General features: G+C 40.4%; 1 protein-coding gene across 1 annotated transcript; it reads right to left on the reverse strand.

Moving 5' to 3' along the window:
* Positions 1–8,634: 8,634 nt before the first annotated feature.
* LOC123728044 (uncharacterized) lies at positions 8,635–20,298 on the reverse strand. The gene is made up of 3 exons (XM_045698523.2): positions 20,129–20,298; positions 18,889–19,137; positions 8,635–12,077 (listed from the first exon to the last, which is right to left on the reverse strand). The coding sequence occupies exons 2-3, from the start codon at positions 18,989–18,991 to the stop codon at positions 10,135–10,137; spliced, it is 2,046 nt and encodes a 681-aa protein (XP_045554479.1). The 5' UTR covers positions 18,992–19,137; positions 20,129–20,298; the 3' UTR covers positions 8,635–10,134.
* Positions 20,299–21,453: the final 1,155 nt, after the last annotated feature.

Below are 21,453 nucleotides of genomic sequence, written 5' to 3' on the forward strand. Positions count from 1 at the left end.
AATCTGTGGAGAGAGCTGAAGGTTCGAGTTGCCAAACGTCAGCCTCGAAACCTTAATGACTTGGAGAAGATCTGCAAAGAGGAGTGGGACAAAATCCCTCCTTAGATGTGTGCAAACCTGGTGGCCAACTACAAGAAACGTCTGACCTCTGTGATTGCCAACAAGGGTTTTTCCACCAAGTACTAAGTCATGTTTTGCAGAGGGGTCAAATACTTATTTCCCTCATTAAAATGCAAATCATTTTATAACATTTTTGACATGTGTTTTTCTGGATTTTTGTTGTTGTTATTCTGTCTCTCACTGTTCAAATAAACCTACCATTAAAATTATAGACTGATTATTTCTTTGTAAGTGGGCAAACATACAAAATCAGCAGGGGATCAAATACTTTTTTCCCCCACTGTAGGTATTTGTCAGAGCTGTCCAGAGTAGTGATGCTGGATGGGCGAGCAGGTGCAGGCAATGATCGGTTGAATAGCATGCATTTAGTTTTATTTGCGTTTAAGAGCAGTTGGAGGCCATGGAAGGAGAGTTGTATGGCAATGAAGCTCGTATGGAGGTTAGTTAACACAGTGTCCAAAGAAGGGCCAGAAGTATACAGAATGGTGTCGTCTGCGTAGAGGTGGATCAGAGAATCACCAGCAGCAAGAGCGACATCATTGATGAATACAGAGAAGAGAGTCGCCCGAGAATTGAACCCTGTGGCACCCCCATAGAGACTGCCAGAGGTCCGGACAACAGGCCCTCCGATTTGACACACTGAACTCTATCAGAGAAGTAGTTGGTGATCCAGGCGAGGCAATCATTTGAGAAACCAAGGCTGTTGAGTCTGCCAATAAGAATGTGGTGATTGACAGAGTCGAAAGCCTTGGCCAGGTCGATGAATACAGCTGCACAGTAATGTCTCTTATCGATGGCGGTTATGATATCGTTAAGGACCTTGAGCGTGGCTGAGGTGCACCCATGACCGGCTCTGAAACCAGATTGCATAGCGGAGAAGGTACGGTGTGATTCAAAATGGTCGGTAATCTGTTTGTTAACTTGGCTTTCAAAGATCTTAGAGATGCAGGGTAGGATAGATATAGGTCTGTAGCAGTTTGGGTCTAGAGTGTCTCCCCCTTTGAAGAGGGGGATGACCGTGGCAGCTTTCCAATCTTTGGGAATGTCAGATGATACGAAAGAGAGGTTGAACAGGCTAGTAATAGAGGTTGCAACAATTTCGGCAGATAATTTTAAAAAGAGAGGGTCCAGATTGTCTAGCCCGGCTGATTTGTAGGGGTCCAGATTTTGAAGCTCTTTCAGAACATCAGCTATCTGGATATGGGTGAAGGAGAAATGGTGGGGGCTTGGGCGGGTTGCTGTGGAGGGTGCCGGCAGTTGACCGGGTTAGGGGTAGCCAGGTGGAAAGCATGGCCAGCCGTAGAGAAATGCTTATTGAAATTCTCAATTATAGTGGATTTATCGGTTGTAACAGTGTTTCCTAGCCTCAGAGCAGTGGGTAGCTGGGAGGAGGTGCTCTTATTCTCCATGGACTTTACAGTGTCCCAGAACTTTTTTGAGTTTGTACTGCAGGATGCAAATTTCTGTTAAAAAAGCTAGCCTTAGCTTTCCTAACTGCCTGTGTATATTGGTTCCTAACTTCCCTGAAAAGTTGCATATCACGGGGGCTATTCGATGCTAATGCAGAACGCCACAGGATGTTTTTGTGGTGGTCAAGGGCAGACAGGTCTGGAGTGAACCAAGGGCTATATCTATTCCTGGTTCTACATTTTTTGAATGGGGCATGCTTATTTAAGATGGTGAGGAAGGCACTTTTTGTAACGGCTGTTGAAGGGAGTAGACCAAGGCGCAGAGTGGTTAGTGCTCATCATTAATTTATTTTACCGAGAACACAGAAACCGACAGCCAAACAGTTCTGTCAGGTAAGCAATACAAAACAGAAATTAACCACCCACAAAACCCAAAGGCAAACAGGCTACCTAAGTATGGCTCCCAATCATCGACAACGATGTACAGCTGTCCCTGATTGAGAGCCATACCAGGCCAAAACAAAGAAATACAAAACATAGAAAAAAGGACATAGAATGCCCACCCTAGTCACACCCTGGCCTAAGCAAAATAGAGAATAAAACCCTCTCTATGGCCAGGGCGTGCCACTTTTAAAGAATAACCAGGCATCCTCTACTGTCGGGATGAGGTCAATGTCATTCCAGGATACCCCGGCCAGGTCGATTAGAAAGGCCTGCTGGCAGAAGTGTTTTAGGGAGCGTTTGACAGTGATTAGGGGCGGTCGTTTGACCTCAGACCCATTACGGATGCAGGCAATGAGGCAGTGATCGCTGAGATCTTGGTTGAAAACAGCAGTGGTGTATTTGGAGGGCGAGTTAGTTAGGATGATATCTATGAGAGTGCCCGTGTTTACGGATTTGGGGTTATATCTGGTAGGTTCATTGATAGGTTTTGTGAGATTGAGGGCATCAAGCTTAGATTGTAGGATGAAAAATAAATAAATAAATACAATTATATATATATATATATATATATATATATATATATATATATATAAAAAATAATTTAAAAAATAGGTTCAGAGCTTGAGGTAGGAATCCGGAGATATGGAGAAGAATAAGTCCGACTAGCTCTGGTTTGAGTTGCGCTGTACAGACTGGTGAGAGTTATCCGGGATAAAGGTAGCTGATGACCGCTAGCAAAGGATAGCTGACTGTTAGCTAGTAGCTTCGGAATGTATTCGATGGGCCTCGTAAGGTAACAGTCCGTTGTGCTCTAGACAGCTAGCATTCAGGGGACGTTAGCTGTGAAGGTCGGAAGGTGAGAAGGTTCAGAGCTTCCGGTAGGAATCCGGGGGTATGGAGAGAAAAATAGGTCCGGTATGCTCTGGTTGAATCGCGTTGTACAAACTGGCGAGAGCTTTCTGAGCTAAAGGTTAGCTGATGACCGTTAGCTGGCTAGTTAGCTGGCTAGCTTATGTTGGAGAGATTCCAGTAATAGAGGTAAAGAAAAATACTTTAGAGAAAAAGCAGGTCCACACCACATTGGGTGAGGCGGGTTGCAGGAGAGTATTTTGAAGTAACGGGTTAGAAAAATATGAAAAAAGGTATGCGAAGAAAAATATCAAAAAATATATATACATGGGACACGACAATACGAAGGACAAAGAGGTCTGACTGCTACGCCATCTTGGATTGGAAGTTCAGCTGAAGCACGTCCCAATTCCCATTGACGGCCCCATAGCGAAGTCACCTTTAAAAAAACATGATTTTTTTATCATCAAGTTTGTAAACAAAACATCTATTGAATTATTCAAGTAATTGCCTTAGAGTCTGATTTTTTTCCCATCACTCACAGCCAAAGTTAACCATTTTAGATTCATGCTGTGAGGTGGGTGAGCTTATGCCACATGCAGATGCTGAAGGGAAAACACACCTCTTGACCTGCATGTGCATAATGTAGGTCAAGGAGCAGCCTCGTCTCATAGACAAGATGTAACATAGTAAATATAAATCCGGGACTCTCAAAATAGTATGATATGTTACGTTTTTATGGTTACATAAGACAGATGGTTACTTAATAAATGGAAATGGATGGTGCTGTACTGTAACAGTGAGCTGAGCCAGTTGAAAGTATTGACACCAGGGATATATTGTTGGTGACTGTGTGCTCCTTCATTAGTTTAGTGTTTTTTATTCATTTATTTCTGGTACCCTCCTACCTGAGAGGCATGAGGCCTGTGTGGCGTTGCACTGTTAAAATCATCCCAGTGTGGAGATGAAACATCTGTGTGTTGCAAAGCCACATGCTCTGTCCTCTGTTCTACCTAGGTGTTTTAATGTGGGTAATACAGAGATAATACTAATACAGAGATAACCACTGATCTACCTAGGTGTCTTAATGTTGGTAATACAGAGATAATACTAATACAGAGATAACCACTGTTCTACCTAGGTGTTTTAATGTGGGTAATACAGAGATAATACTAATACAGAGATAACCACTGTTCTACCTAGGTGTTTTAATGTGGGTAATACAGAGATAATACTAATACAGAGATAACCACTGCTCTACCTAGGTGTTTTAATGTTGGTAATACAGAGATAATACTAATACAGAGATAACCACTGATCTACCTAGGTGTTTTAATGTTGATAATACTAATACAGAGATAACCACTGATCTACCTAGGTGTTTTAATGTTGGTAATACAGAGATAACCACTGATCTACCTAGGTGTTTTAATGTTGGTAATACAGAGATAATACTAATACAGAGATAACCACTGATCTACCTAGGTGTTTTAATGTTGGTAAAACAGAGATAATACTAATACAGTGATAACCATTACTCAACGTAGGTGTTTTAATGTGGGTAATACAGAGATAACCACTACTCAACGTAGGTGTTTTAAAGTGGATAATACTAATACAGAGATAATACTAATACAGAGATAACCACTGCTCTACCTAGGTGTTTTAATGTGGGTAATACAGAGATAATACTAATACAGAGATAACCACTGCTCTACCTAGTTGTTTTAATGTGGATAATACTAATACAGAGATAACCACTACTCTACCTAGGTGTTTTAATGTGGGTAATACAGAGATAATACTAATACAGAGATAACCACTGATCTACCTAGGTGTTTTAATGTGGGTAATACAGAGATAATACTAATAGAGATAACCACTGCTCTACCTAGGTGTTTTAATGTGGATAATTCTAATACAGAGATAACCATTGGACATGCATTTTCCATTATGCCATTGTGTTTACCACTTCAGTTCCTTAAATGTGTAATTTAAAGCATATACAGGGCATTATACAAGACCCCTTGACTTTTTCCACATTTGTTACGTTACAGCGTTATACAAAAATTGATTAATTGCATTTTTTACCCCTCATCAATATACACACAATACCCCATAACGACGAAGCGAAAACAGGTTTTTAGACATTTTTGCAAATTCATAAAAATGAATACCTTATATGCATAAATATTCAGACCCTTTGCTCTGAGACTCGAAAGTGAGCTCAAGTGCACCCTGTTTCCATTGATCGTCCTTGAGATGTTTATACAACTTGACTGGAGTCCACATGTGGTAAATTCAAATGATTGGACATGATTGGAAACGGAACACACCTGTCTGTATAAGGTCCCACAGTTGACAGTGCATGACAGTGCAAAAACCAAGCAATGAGGTCGAAGAAATTGTCCGTGGAGCTCCGAGACAGGTTTGTGGAGAGGAACAGATGTGGGGAAGAGTACCAAAACATTTCTCAAATCTGTGTTGGCTGAGCTCCCCGCTTGTGCCGTCAAACTCCTGCCCCACGTTGGGCGCAAACCTTTTAAGGGCTCCCGAGTGGCACAGCGGTCTAAGGCACTGCATCTCAGTGCAAGAGGCATAACTACAGTCCCTGGTTCGAATCCAGGCTAAATCACATCCGACCATGATTGGGAGTGCCATAGAGAAGTGCACAATTGGCCCAGCATTGTCCAGGTTTGGCCGGGGTAGGTCGTCATTGTAAATAATAATTGGTTCTTAACTGACTTGACTAGTGATTAAATGAAAAAATAAAAAGAGTGCGATGCATGCCAGCAAAGCCACTACACAATATTAAACAATACATTAATTGCACTATAACGGTGAGAAACGGTGCCCACAAACTGTTACATAAAGCTGACCCAACAGCATAGTCCCAACAATTTACCACTGCTACACCTGGCTATCAGTGGAGCCTTGTCTGGCAACGAAACAGTTCATTCAATCTCATTTACTGTCTTTTAAAATAACATGGCTGACTTACTTAAACAAATGTGGTTTCTACTGACAATTGAGATGTACAAACTATGGCATAAGGGGACAACAAGCGGATTAGAGGCAATCTGTAATTTCGAATAAGACATTAATGAGCGAGCTAGGACGAACGTAGTCAATATAACTATTTGTTCAGCACTTTTGAAATGTACAGAGACAGAATTCAGAACATGGGCCGTTCTTACAATGTTCTCCCTGTACGCCAAGTCAGAACCGTAGGATAAATAAAGGGGCATAAAAGCAGACAAAGAAAATTCTTACAATATTCGATGATTACATTTCTCAAAAACAGGTTATAGGCTACATGTGAACCACCAAGTCAGAACAGTAGGCAAAATTAAGAGTTGAAAATAGACCAAATTATTATGGCTACTAACATCTTACTACACAACATACACTTAGTATTACTTTCTTAGCTACAGTATACATATCTCCCTGGCATATTACATAATTTATGCAGCAGCATACAAGACATTTTTGGACTCACCTTGTTGTGCTGTGCTCACTTGAACAGGAAGGTGGCACGGCAGTCCTTCGTGGGCATATTTTGTCATCAAACTTTGTCATCAAAGTCTGGCATTCTCTGGATTTATGGTGCTTTCAAGACAACTGGGAACTCAAAGAAAAAAAATGATGACGTCAGTGATCTTCAGGTCGTAGCTGTAGAAAGAGGCCTGAGGTCCCAATTTACAATTCCGAGTTGGATGAAAGTTCAAAATGTATTTTCCCAGTCGTTGCTTATTTTTCCCCCGAGTTCCCAGTTGTCTTGAACTTACTCAAGTCAGATTTTGCAGTACCGAGTGAAGTTGTTTTGAGCGCGGCACAAATCAAGCTCCATTGACAGCATGGCCCATGTTGAATGTTTACAATTTTAAACTAGGAAAAGAGCCCCTTCATCTTAGACTTGCGACCACACAGCCACTCCACTAAATAGCAGGCTAATGATTGCTTTGCAATGCTTGCAGTTAGCCACTGATTCGTTCCAAACCACACATTGTTGAATTTGCAATGTACAACTTGTTGTGTAATGTTTATGTCAAATGGCCGATGAGCACCGATACTTTTTATCTATAATTTCTCTTCAGATGACAAAGATTAAAAAGGATTTGCCAGTAGATTTTCAACTTGAGCATAATGATGACTGCTAGCTCAGATTTTGAAAGTATGATGTTGACATGATCAGTCCAATCAAAGCGACTGTAGATATAACATGATTTGAAGTTATTTTATCTGTGGACAATGACCTTGAGCCTTCTTGGATGGGCACTTCGAATGTAACTCTATGGCAGCACCCAAGGGGCTTGAATTCTCAAGTTCTACCCTTAGACTTGGAAGTGAAGTATTGTCCCCATGAATGACAGAACACTGAGCCAATCACGGCGCAACACTCTGTATTTTCTGCTGGCTTGCCCCACCTCCACAGAAAGTACTGAACTAGGCTGAAACACCTGCATTTTGGAGCCGCCTTACTCAAGAAAACCAAAAAAGAGACCACGTATGTATGCAGCTTTATTAATAACTCAATTGTATATGTTTTTTTACATTGTTTGCAAACAGATAATTATTTTTCTCACTGGCCCACCTGCCCTGAATGATGGGTCGCCACTGAACTTATCTTGAACACTGCAGTCCGTCTGGGTGTTTAACCTTCCCAAGTTCCCCCATGTCACCCTGCTCCTCCGTACATTCCACTGGATTCCAGTCGAAGCTCAAATCCACTACAAGACAATGGTGTTCACTTACGGTGCAGCAAGAGGAACTGCCCCATCTCTACATTCAGGCTATGCTCAAACCTTATATCCCAACCTGAGCACTCAGTTCTGCCACCTCTGGTCTCATGGCCGTCCCACTGCTACAGGAGGTCAAGCTCCCTCTCAGCCCAGTCAAAGCACTTCTCTGTCCTGGTACCCCAATGGTGTCACCAGCTTCCCTCTGATGCTAGGACAGCAGAGTCCCTGCCCATCTGCCCGAAAAGGTCTGAAACCCTACGTCTTTAAAGTGTATCCCCCACAAAATACAAATAATAATACAAATAATAATAATACAAATAATACAAACAATAATAATAATAATAATACAAATAATAATACAAACACAATTAATAATAATAATAATAATACAAAAAATAATACAACTAATAATACAAACAATAATAATACAAATAATAATACAAACAATAATAATACAAATAATAATAACAATAATAATGTGACACTTGTCGTACTAACACTGACTAATTGAGGAGAAATGTATTTACTGTGATATGTGGTTGTCTCACCTGGCTATCTTAAGATGAATGTACTTAATGTGCTGGTGACATCACAGGGTCAGAGAGAACTCCTGACTGTAGTCATACAAAAACACTACAGGCACTCAGCCCATAAGAACCATTCATACAATCAGATCTAATATGAAGAACTGAATACAACCATAAGAACCATTCATACTGTCAGATCTAATATGAAGAACTGAATACAACCATAAGAACCATTCATACTGTCAGATCTAATATGAAGAACTGAATACAACCATAAGAACCATTCATACTGTCAGATCTAATATGAAGTACTGAATACAACCATAAGAACCATTCATACTGTCAGATCTAATATGAAGAACTGAATACAACCACAAGAACCATTCATACTGTCAGATCTAATATGAAGAACTGAATACAACCATAAGAACCATTCATACTGTCAGATCTAATATGAAGAACTGAATACTACCATAAGAACCATTCATACTGTCAGATCTAATATGAAGAACTGAATACTAAAGAGAAGAAGAGGTTGACCAGTACATATTCATGTAACTTTATTTTTCATTGGCAGATCAATAAAGTTTGCTTCAATGCAGTTATCCAAACACATTCATGATCAGTAACTAAAATAACTCATCTAGTTTTTTAAAGACAATTAATAAACACATGTATTCATTTCATAAGCTGTGTATCATTAAATAAAGTTGTAAAATAATCCCCCCCAAACTAGTGGTGAAAAGTGATCATCACACCATCTCTATCTGATACATGTTAGGGATGGAAGGTAGCCTAGTGGTTAGAGCGTTGGACCAGTAACCAAAAGGTTGCTAGATTGAATCCCTGAGCTGACAAGGTAAACATTTGTCCTTCTGCCTCTGACCAAGGCAGATATACCACTGTTCCTAGGCCGTCATTGTAAATAAGAATTTGTTCTTATTACATGTGATCTCCTAGTTAAATAAAGGTTCAATAAAAAAAGTGTCTACTAGCTCATTCCCACAGAATACTGCAGAGGAACAACCTCGTCTCAGAGCAAAACTTATTATATATTACAAACACATCCGTGCCACTCCATTTAGTATGTTAGGTTACATTACATTGGCCTACCAATAAAAACTGAACTAAAATATAAACTAAACATGTAAAGTGTTGGTTTCATGAGCTGAAATAAAAAATTGCAGCAATGTTCCATATGCACAAAAAGCTTATTTCTCTCAAATGTTGTGGACAAATTTGTTTATATCCCTGTTAGTGAGCATTTCAGCCTTTGTCAAGATAATCCATCCACCTGACAGGTGTGGCATATCAAGATGCTGATAAAACAGCATTATCATTACACAGGTGCACCTTGTGCTGGGGGACAATAAAAGGCCACACAACACAATGTCACAGATGTCTCAAGTTTAGGGAATGTGTAATTGTCATGATGACCGCAGGAATGTCCACCATAGCTGTTGCCAGAGAACTCAATATTTATATCTCTACCATAAGGCACCTCTAACGTCCTTTTAGAGAATTTGGCATTACATCCAACCGGCCTCACAACTGCAGACCACATGTAACCACGGCAGCCCAGGTCCTCTTCACCTGCAGGATTGTCTGGGGGGGGGGGGGGGGGGGGGGGGGCTGAGTAGTATTTCTGTCTGTAATAAAACTCATGCTGATTGGCTGGGCCTGGCTCCCAAGTGGGCCTATGCCCTCCCAAGTCCCACCCATGGCTGAGCCCCCCCTATTTCAATTGACTGATTTCCTTATGCGAACTGTAAGTCTTTGAAATTGTTTAATTTAGATTGTTGTTCAGTATAATACGACTTGTAGGACGTATGGTATTAAATGAATTACAATTCGTATGTTATTTTACGCATTGCTATTCATACATTATCTTACGAACTTGTAATATGTATGATATGTTACGAATTCCAACATGCTAAGTAATAGCTAAAAAGTAGTAAGTAGTTGCAAAGTTGCTAATTAGCTAAAATGCAAAAGTCCACCTTGATGAGATTCAAACACGCAGTCTTTGGCTAGACGTTTGACTTACACGCCCACCCCTCCACAGAGCAGGAGTAAGGCTTCTCCCGTGTGTATACATTGGTGTGTTACGTTGCTATGGTGAGAGAAACTCACCCCACAGTGAGAGCAGACGTAAGGCTTCTCTCGTGCGTGTGTTCTCTGATGAACTTTTAGCTCATTTGAAGTTTTAAAACATTTTCCACATTCAGAGCAGACATAAGGCTTCTCTCCTGTATGTATACGTTGATGTGTTTTTAAGGTATCCAGTCGGGAGAAACTCACCACACAGTCAGAACAGGAGTAAGACTTTTCTCCTGTATGTGTTCTCTTATGAACTTTTAGATGAGTTGATGTTTTAAAGCATTTTCCACAGTCAGGGCAGAAGAAAGGCTTCTCTCCTGTGTGTGTTCTCTGATGAACTTTTAGCTCATTTGATGTTTTAAAACATTTTCCACAGTCAGAGCAGGAATAAGGCTTCTCTCCTGTGTGTGTTCTCTGATGAACTTTTAGATGAGTTGATGTTGTGAAACATTTTCTACAGTCAGAGCAGACGTAAGGTGTCTCTCCTGTGTGTGTTCTCTGATGAACTTTTAGCTCATTTGATGTTTTTAAACATCTTCCACAGTCAGAGCAGGAATAAGGCTTCTCTCCTGTGTGTGTTCTCTGATGAACTTTTAGCTCAGATGATGTTTTGAAGCATTTTACACAGTCAGAGCAGATGTAAGGCTTCTCTCCTGTGTGTGTTCTCTGATGGACTTTTAGCTCATTTAATGCTTTAAAACATCTTCCACAGTCAGAGCAGGAATAAGGCTTCTCTCCTGTGTGTGTTCTCTGATGACCTTTTAGCTCATTTGATGTTTTAAAACATTTTCCACAGTCAGAGCAGGAGTAAGGCTTCTCTCCTGTATGTATACGTTCATGTGATTTTAAGTTGGAAAGTTGAGAGAAACTAGTTCCACAGTCAGAGCAGACGTAAGGCTTCTCTCCTGTGTGTGTTCTCTGATGAACTTTTAGCTCATTTGATGTTTTAAAACATTTTCCACAGTCAGAGCAGTAATAAGGCTTCTCTCCTGTGTGTGTTCTCTGATGAACTTTTAGCTCATTTGATGTTTTAAAACATTTTCCACAGTCAGAGCAGGAGTATGGCTTCTCCCCTGTATGTATACGTTCATGTGATTTTAAGTTGGAAAGTTGAGAGAAACTAGTTCCACAGTCAGAGCAGACGTAAGGCTTCTCTCCTGTGTGTGTTCTCTGATGAACTTTTAGCTCATTTGATGTTTTAAAACATTTTCCACAGTCAGAGCAGGGGTATGGCTTCTCCCCTGTATGTATTCGTTCATGTGATTTTAAGTGGTCAAGTTTAGAGAAACTAGTTCCACAGTCAGGGCAGAAGAAAGGCTTCTCTCCTGTGTGTGTTCTCTGATGAACTTTTAGCTCATTTGATGTTTTAAAACATTTTCCACAGTCAGAGCAGGAGTATGGCTTCTCTCCTGTGTGTGTTCTCTGATGAACTTTTAGATCAGTTGATGTTTTAAAACATTTTCCACAGTCAGAGCAGGAGCATAGCTTCTCCCCTGTATGTATACGTTCATGTCTTTTTAAGTTGGAAAGTTGAGAGAAACTAGTTCCACAGTCAGAGCAGGAGTATGGCTTCTCCCCTGTATGTATACGTTCATGTGATTTTAAGCGGGAAAGTTGAGAGAAACTAGTACCACAGTCAGGGCAGAAGAAAGGCTTCTCTCCTGTGTGAGTCTTCTGATGAACTTTTAGCACCGTTGATGTTTTGAAGCATTTTCCACAATCAGAGCAGGAGTAAGGCTTCTCTCCTGTGTGTATTATTAGGTGTATTTTTAGCTTTGACAGAAATGGGAAAATCTCTTCACAATGTGGGCAGTGATGAGACCTCTTAGCTCTGTGATCTTCCTGCTGTTGCTCTCTGGATGTAGAGAATGTCTCAACATGGTATCCTGTGTGAACATCAGAAGAACCAGTCAGTTGGTGTGATATATATGTCAATGAAATGTATTTTATGAAGCCCTTTTTACATCAGTAGTTGTCACAAAGTCCTTAACAGAAACCCTGCATAAAATCGCCAATGAGCAAGCAATGCAAATGTAGAAGCACAGTGGACACAAAAACAATCCCTAGAAAGAAGGAACCTAGGAAGAAACCTAGAGGAACCAGGCTCAGAGCGGTGACCAGTCCTCTTCTGGCCATACCGGGTGACAGGTAGCCTAGTGGTTAGAGCAACCGAAAGGTTGCAAGATCGAATCCCCGAGCTGACAAGGTAAACATCTGTCATTATTCTCCTGAATAAGGCAGTTAACCCACTGCTCCTAGGCCGTCATTGAAAATAAGAATTTGTTCTTAACTGACTTGCCTTGTTAACCTGTTTGAGCGCATGTTCAAACGCTAGCGGGACACCTACGACAACATCCGGTGAAATTACAGAGCGCGAAATCCAAAATCCAAAAATCGTAATATTAAACATTCATGAAAATACAACTGTCTTACATCATTTAAAACCTTGTTAATCCAACTGCGTTGTCAGATTTCAAAAAGGCTTTACGGAGAAAGCATACCATGCGATTATCTGAGGACAGCGCCCCACGTCAATATACTTTTTCAACCAGCACAGGCGTCACAAAATCACAGACAGCAATTAAATAAATCACTTACCTTTGAATATCTTCCTCTGATTGCAATCCCAAGGGTCCCAGCTACACAATGAATAGTTGTTTTGTTCGATAATGTCCTTCATTATATCCCAAAAATGTCAGTTTAGTTGGCATGCTTGATTCCGTAATTCACTCGTTCAACATGCACACAAACGAATCCAAAAAGTTACCAGTAAAGTTCATCCAAACAAGTCAAACGATGTTTCTAATTAACCCTCAGGTATTCTAAAATCTAAATAAACAATAATATTTAAGACGGAGAATAGTGTGTTCAATAGCGAAGATAAATAACGAAGAGCGCACTCTCGTTGATGCGCGCAACATGACTATTTTTCTAAATGGGGGACACCTTGGAAAAACTACAAATACTACAAACTACAAAAAACAAGCCTGAAACCCTTTCTAAAGACTTGACATCTAGTGGAAGCCATAGGACCTGCAATCTGGGTCCTATCTATTTGTATATCCCATAGGCAAGCATTGAAAAAACCTGTGACCTCAAAAAATAAAAATTGCGGAAAGATTTTCCTCAGGTTTTCGCCTGCCATATCAGTTCTGTTACACTCACAGACATTATTTTAACAGTGTTAGAAACTTCAGAATGTTTTCTATCCAATGCTATCAAGTATATGCATATCCTAGCTTGTGGGCAGTTTACAGGCAGTTTACTTTGGGCACGTCAGTCATCCGAAATTCCGGACAATAACCAGTATGCTAAGGAAGTTAATAAATAAATACACTACCATTAGTGGTGAAATAAATAAATAAATACACTACCATAAGTGGTGAAATAAATAAATAAATACACTACCATTAGTGGTGAAATAAATAAATACACTACCATTAGTGGTGAAATAAATAACTAAATACACTACCATTAGTGGTGAAATAAATAAATAAATAAATACACTACCATTAGTGGTGAAATAAATGAATCAATTCTCAAGTTTGGTGTCACTTACAAATGTCCTTGTTCTTGAAAGAAAAGCACAGAACAGCGCAAACTGGCTCTAACCAGAATAGTGTCTAGAAGGCCAGCATCCCGGAGTCACCTCTTCATAGTTGACGTCGAGACTGTTGTTTTGCGTGTACTATTTAACTTCTTTGGGGTAAATAGTGAAAAGCGTGCCCAGAGTAAACTGCCTGCTACTCAGACCCAGAAGCTAGGATATACATATTATTAGTAGATTTGGATAGAAATCACTCTGAAGTTTCTAAAACTGTTTGAATGATGTCTGTGAGTATAACAGAACACATATGGCAGGCGAAAACCTGAGAAAAATCCAACCAGGAAGTGGGAAATCTGAGGTTTGTAGTTTTTCAAGTGATTGCCTATCCAATATACAGTGCCTGTGGGGTCATATTGCACTTCCTAAGATGTCAACAGTCTTTAGAACATTGTTCCAGGCTTCTACTGTGAAAGGGGAGAGAATGAGAGCTGTTTCAACCAGGTGTCTGGGAAAATGCCATGAGCTCAGTCTCGCGCGCAGCCGTGAGCGCAAGCCACGTTCCCTTTCCTTTCTGAAGACAAAGGAGTTGTCCGGTTGGAATATTATTGAAGATTTATTATAAAAACATCCTAAAGATTGATTCTATACATCGTTTGACATGTTTCTACAAACTATAATAAAACTTTTTTGACTTTTCATCTGGACTTAGTGCGCACGCCTTTTGCATTTGGAATAGTGAACCTAACACGCGAACAAAATGGAGGTATTTGGACATAAAGATTAACTTTATCGAACAAAACAAACATTTATTGTGGAACTGGGATTCCTGGGAGTGCATTCCGATGAAGATCATCAAAGGTAAGTGAATATTTATAACACTATTTCTGACTTTTGTTGACTCCACAACATGGCGGGTATCTGTATGGCTTGTTTTGGTGGCTGAGCGCTGTACTCAGATTATCGCATGGTGTGCTTTCACCGTAAATCTTTTTTGAAATCTGACACAGCGGTTGCATTAAGGAGAAGTGTATCTATAATCCTATGCATAACACTTGTATCTTTTATCAATGTTTATGATGTGTATTTCTGTAAATTGATGTGGCTCTCTGCAAAATCACCGGATGTTTTTTAGAGGCAAAACATTACTGAACATAAAGCGCCAATGTAAACTGAGATTTTTGGATATAAATATGAACTTTATCGAACAAAACATACATGTATTGTGTAACATGAAGTCCTATGAGTGCCATCTGATGAAGATCATCAAAGGTTAGTGATTCATTTTATCTCTATTTCTGCTTTTTGTGACTCCTCTCTTTGGCTGGAAAATGGCTGTATGTTTTTGGTGACTAGGTGCTGTCCTAACATAATCGCATGGTGTGCTTTCGCCGTAAAGCCTTTTTGAAATCGGAGACTGTGGTTGGATTAACAAGATGTTTATCTTTAAAATCGTGCATAATACTTGTATGTTTGAGACATTTTAATAATGAGATTTCTGTTGTTTTGAATTTGGCATCCTGCAATTTCACTGGCTGTTGTCGAGTGAGACGTTAGCGTCCCACATACCCCAGAGAGGGTAATGAAGCTGCCAGTTGAGGACTTGTGAGATGTCTGTTTCTCAAACTAGACACTCTAATGTACTTGTCCTCTTGCCCAGTTGTTCATCAAGGATCTCTCATACTTTGCTACGTTCATCTTTCCCTTGATCCTATCTAGTCACCCAGTCCCTGCCGCTGAAAAACATCCCCACAGCATGCTGCTGCCACCACCATGCTTCACCGTAGGGATGGTGCCAGGTTTGCTCCAGACATGACGCTTGGCATTCAGGCCAAAGAGTTCAATCTTGGTTTCATCAGACCAGAGAATCTTGTTTCTCATGGTCAGAGTCCTTTAGGTGCCTTTTGGCAAACTCCAAGCGGACTGTCATGTGCCTTTTACTGAGGGGTGGCTTCCGTCTAGGAACTCCACCATAAAGGCCTGATTAGTGGAGTGCTGCAGAGATGGAAGATTCTCTCATCTCCATAGAGGAACTCTGGAGCTCTGTCAGAGTGACCATCGGGTTCTTGGCCACCTCCCCAAACAAGGCCCTTCTCCCCCGATTGCTCAGTTTGGCCGGGTGGCCAGCTCTAGTATGAGTCTTGGTGGTTCCAAACTTCTTCCATTGAAGACTGATGGAGGCCTCTGTGTTCTTGGGGACCTTTAATGCTGCAGAAATGTTTTGGTACCGGTCCCCAGATCAATGGCCGACACAATCCTGTCTCGGAGCTCTACGAACAAATCCTTCGACCTCATGGCTTGGTTTTTGCTCTGACATGCACTGTCATCTGTGGGACCTTATATAAACAGGCCTGTCCAAATCATGTCCAATCAATTGAATTTACCACAGGTGGACTCCAATCAAGTTGTAGAAACATCTCAAGGACCATCTCATAGCAAAGGGTCTGAAAACTTAAAAAAAACGTAAATAAGCAATTATTATATATTTTTTTACATTTGCAAGAATGTCTAAAAACCTGTTTTCGCTTTGTCATTATGGGGTAGTGTGTGTAGATTGACGAGGAAAAACATGTAATCAATTTTAGAATAAGGCTGTAACGTACCAAAATGGGAAAAATGGGAAGGGGTCTGACAGTTCCCTCGGAAAGTATTCAGACCCCTTGATTTTTTTCACATTTTGTTATTATTTTGTTAGCCTTATTCTAAAATTAAATAAAAAAATATCCTCAGCAATCTACACACAATACCCCATAATGACAAATCTAAAACAGGTTTAGAAATGTTTGCAAATTTATAAAAATAAAAAAAAACTTGAACATTTTTTTGAGTCTCAAAATTGAGACTCAAAATTGAGTTCAGATGCATCCTGTTTCCATTGACCATCCTTGAGATGTTTCTACAACTTGATATATAAAAAATATTAAATATACACTACTGTTCAAAAGTTTGGGGTCACTTAGAAATGTCCTTGTTTTGAAAGTAAAGCACATTTTTTGTCCATTAAAATAACATCAAATTGATCAGAAATACAGTGTAGACATTGTTATTGTTGTAAATGACTATTGTAGCTGGAAACGGCAGATTTTTTTATGGAATATCTACATAGGTGTACAGAGGCCCATTATCAGCAACCATCACTCCTGTGATCCAATGGCATGTTGTGTTAGCTAATCCAAGTTTATCATTAGAAAACCCTTTTGCAATTATGTTAGCACAGCTGAAAACTGTGGTGCTCACTAAAGAAGCAATAAAACTGGCCTTTGCAACTCTGCCTAGAAGGCCAGCATCCCGGAGTCGCCTCTTCACTGTTGACGTTGAGACTGGTGTTAAGTGACCCCAAACTTTTGAATTGAGCTCAGGTGCATCCTGTTTCCATTGATCATCCTTGAGATGTTTCTACAACTTGATATATAAAATATCTATGTATCAGATATAAATCATCAGGATGTGGTAGTCTACTGGTTATGTTCAACACTTCTCCAATCGTTGTTGAGATCTGATATTCTATGCAGCGCAAAACGAGACGTAGGCCTATATCACATTTCTCAAATCCTTTTCAGGCTAAATTCCAGCCGAACATGGAGAGGACAGTAATGCCTAACTACACTGAAAAATATATAAATGCAACATGTAAAGTGTTGGTCCCATGTTTCATGAGCTGAAAAAAAAACAATTCACACACAAAAAGCTTATTTCTCTCAAATTGTGTGAAAAAATATGTCTACAATCCCTGTTAGTGAGCATTTCTCCTTTGCCAAGATAATCCATCCACCTGACAGGTGTATCAAGTACCAAGAAGCTGATTAAACGGCATAATCATTACACAATTGCACCTTGTGCTGGGGGGGCAATAAAAGGACACTTTAAAATGTATAGTTTTGTCACACAACACCACAGATGTCTCAAGTTGATGGAGCGTGCAATTGGCATGCTGACTACAGGAATGTCAACCAGAGCTGTTGCCAGAGAATTTAATGTTAATTCCTCTACCATAAACTGCCTCCAACGTCGTATTAGAGTATTTGGCTGTACGTCCAACCGGCCTCACAATCGTAGACTACGTGTAACAACTTCAGCCCAGGACCTGAGGTGGGTCTGGCTGCCAAGTGGGTGGGCCTATGCCTTCCAAGTCCCACCATTGCTGCATCCCTGCCCAGTCATGTGAAATCTACAGGTTAGGGCCTAATTCATTTCAATTGACTGATGTCCGTATTATATAAAGGTTAATAATAATAATAATTGTTAGGCTCTCCATGAGCATTAGCTGCTACTTCATTCAATCCTGTTTTAAAAAGTCTTCCTGTGTGACATTCCTTGAGACCAACCAGAAATGTTTCCTTGGACAAATATTCCCAGATTTTCATAAAATCAGCCAAACACGTTCTCTCGTTTCTGCGTCACCAAATGTTGCGCAAGGCAAAAGAGTAGGCCAGGTGAGCATCAATCGCTAGTTCGGTGCAGCAGACTGCAGGGGTGTAGTGCTGCAGGAGCGATGCGCCGCCACAATGGTGTTTGTTTAGTAAAGTTAGATCAATGTCTTGGACGATCACCTAATGATTAATTAGTAGTCCACATAACCAAATATTATAGCATAACATTACTGTTACAACAAAAACAACACCTAATTTCTTACGAGATTTTAGGATGGTTTGCTGAATCGTCCCAAACTCAACAGCGCGCGCCATTAGGCAGAATGTGCTTTGATTAAAACAAAATACAGGAAGTCTATATAATTTAATACCATCTTCTCTAATTTGCTAACCAAACAGTAATTTAAGAAGATTTAAATGCATATTCCCATGAAATTGATTGAGATCAAACGATTGGCATGCAGACGCAGCTTGGTCATTTCACTGGTAAAACGTGAAGAATTATAATTCAATATTGACAGTGATGATGTCATGGCCTATTTTGAAATGAGGTATGCCTAACTAACTGATTGAGGGTATGAAACATTTCCAACGTTCTTGAGACAATGTGTGGGCATAGGCAGGCGTTACAAGTTTTAAAAAATGTTGCCGAGCTGTGAAGTCTTGAGTTGTTCAGGGATGTGTGATGTCAGAATTACAGAATTCAACCTAGCAGTAGACTGGGTCATAACTTATGGAGGTCTAACTTATGAAGATAACTTATAGATAGAACCAGCTGTTTACCATGATTAACAGTTGTCCTAATCTTCTCCTCCTCTTCTTCATCTTTAATGTTGACATTCAGCTCCAGTGTTTGACTGCAGTCTTCCAGCTTCACTGATGCCATCTCTGGATCCTGCAGTGCAAACTGGGCTCCACTGTCACAATCAGGACCCAGTGACTATAGGTTTGGACTCAGTGTGGAAGGAGAGTGGCAGGCTGGGTTTGTCCTCACTGTTGATGTTACCGGTCTCAGAATTAATCTGAGTCGTCCTGTAGTAATAAAGACAAACGGACACAAAAGTTATTGTCTTGACAGTTCTGGCGATTTCTTTATTCTCTAAAAATATATATTATTAATGATCTAATTTCAATAGATCAGGTAGCTAAGCATTGACAAAACATTAAATAATTTCCCATTAGACAAAGTGCACACTTGAAATTACACGTAACCTATAGATTTCCTGAATTAAAATAAATGTCTCAAAAAACATTTAGTACCAGGTTGCAGTATGTCGTAGGCAGCACTATGTACTATTTTCCTGAATAACCTTGTCTTCAATGTATTATTTCAATCAAAAACCAATTGTATTTCCCATTCACACCATAGAACATTTATAGATAGATACATCTGAATGTGTCTGAATATTAGTACACATGTAGACAACTGATACATTCAGCACCAAGTAAAGTCTGGGACCAAAAGGCTCCTGAACAGCTTCAACCCCCAAGACATAACACTGCTGAACAGTTAATCAAATGGCTACCCAGACTACTTGCATTGACCCTGTTTATTACTTATCTGTTTGCACTGGCTATATGGACACTCACATATTCTACACTGACACACACACACACACACACACACACACACACACACACACACACACACACACACAGTAGTGCAACAGTGAAATTGTCTCCCTCTCTCATGCACCCGCACTACTTGCACTGAAGTCCGTTGACACCAATGACGTGTATACACATCACAAAACCAATAACACGTCAAACGAACTCAGAAATCTCAAATAAATGTTGTTTATTTAGTTATCTTGACAAGATATCGTACATTCTCTCAGACAAACCAAAAGTATCTAGCTAACTTATGTGACGTGTAAAATAGTTTTTAATCACGTTCTTCACTCACTCAGTTTGACAGAAAAACAACACACAAATAAAACCTTGACCAAACGTGATGATACCGATTAATTACCTAGCATGTTATGACATGTTCTTTTTAAAGTTTGAACAGGCTATTACATACCTGCAGCCATACATTTAATACGGAGACAAAAGTTATCATATTAACATCAGAGTCCTGGCGCTTTCTTTAATCTGAAGAATGGCGTGCGCCTGCCCGGAAGTTCCTGTTTCGTTCACACAAATTGAATGTGTATGTTGCCACCTACTGTACAGTTAGTGAACTGGGGGGAAATAAAGTAATGCCCATTCCAGAAAAGCGGGGAAAACGACATCAGACAAAATACGAAAATAGATCAATCAAAAAACTATCCCACTCCTTCTGTCACAGTCCAATCTAAATCACATCCCTACACAGGCTCAGGGGCCTGGGAGTGGGGAAAGTCTTCAGTCAGTATTCCCTGCAATGCTTCAGCTGTAAATTCCTGGTTTGTGGAAGAACTTGACAGGCCTGCACAGAGCCCTGTCCTCAACTCCATCAAACACAATTGGGATGAATTGGAACGCCGACTGTGAGCCAGCCCTGCAATGTTTCGGCTGTTAATTACAAAAACCTTTCAGCCTCACATACAATTACATCCAGTTTCTTAAATGTATTGTTCTTTTGGGCAGTACTGTTAATCATCTGCGTAATAAATGCCACAAAATCCAACTTCGTTACAATCTGTGTATCCCTCAACTGGTGAACGACATTGCGAATCTCTACAGGCTGCGGGGCATCCACTGCCATAGCTTCCACAACTCCCCTTGCTCCTTCAACTACTTCCCGCCCTGTAGGAGACCAGCTGTACAGCACAGATCCTTGCTCCTTCAACTACTTCCCGCCCTGTAGGAGACCAGCTGTACAGCACAGATCCTTGCTCCTTCAACTACTTCCCGCCCTGTAGGAGACCAGCTGTACAGCACAGATCCTTGCTCCTTCAACTACTTCCCGCCCTGTAGGAGACCAGCTGTACAGCACAGATCCTTGCTCCTTCAACTACTTCCCGCCCTGTAGGAGACCAGCTGTACAGCACAGATCCTTGCTCCTTCAACTACTTCCCGCCCTGTAGGAGACCAGCTGTACAGCACAGATCCTTGCTCCTTCAACTACTTCCCGCCCTGTAGGAGACCTGCTGTACAGCCCACATTCTTGTTACTTCAAACTCCTTCACCTTAGCAGGGCACTCTGGGAATTCGTCAACGTGCATTCTACCTCAATTGCTACACCGTACATCATCAGATTCTTCAATTACACACACTTGGCCATTCATGACCATGCTTTTCTCAATGTTGTCACGGTAACGGCGTATTCACTAAGGTCTCACTGCGTATCTTACGTATCTCAGCTTCACATGAGTAGCAGTAGCGGTGCGTAGGTCAAATCACTGAGGAAGTATATTACAACCT

This window comes from Salmo salar, chromosome 17 (genome assembly GCF_965601325.2).
Source record: "Salmo salar chromosome 17, fSalSal1, whole genome shotgun sequence".
Lineage (NCBI taxonomy): Eukaryota > Metazoa > Chordata > Actinopteri > Salmoniformes > Salmonidae > Salmo > Salmo salar.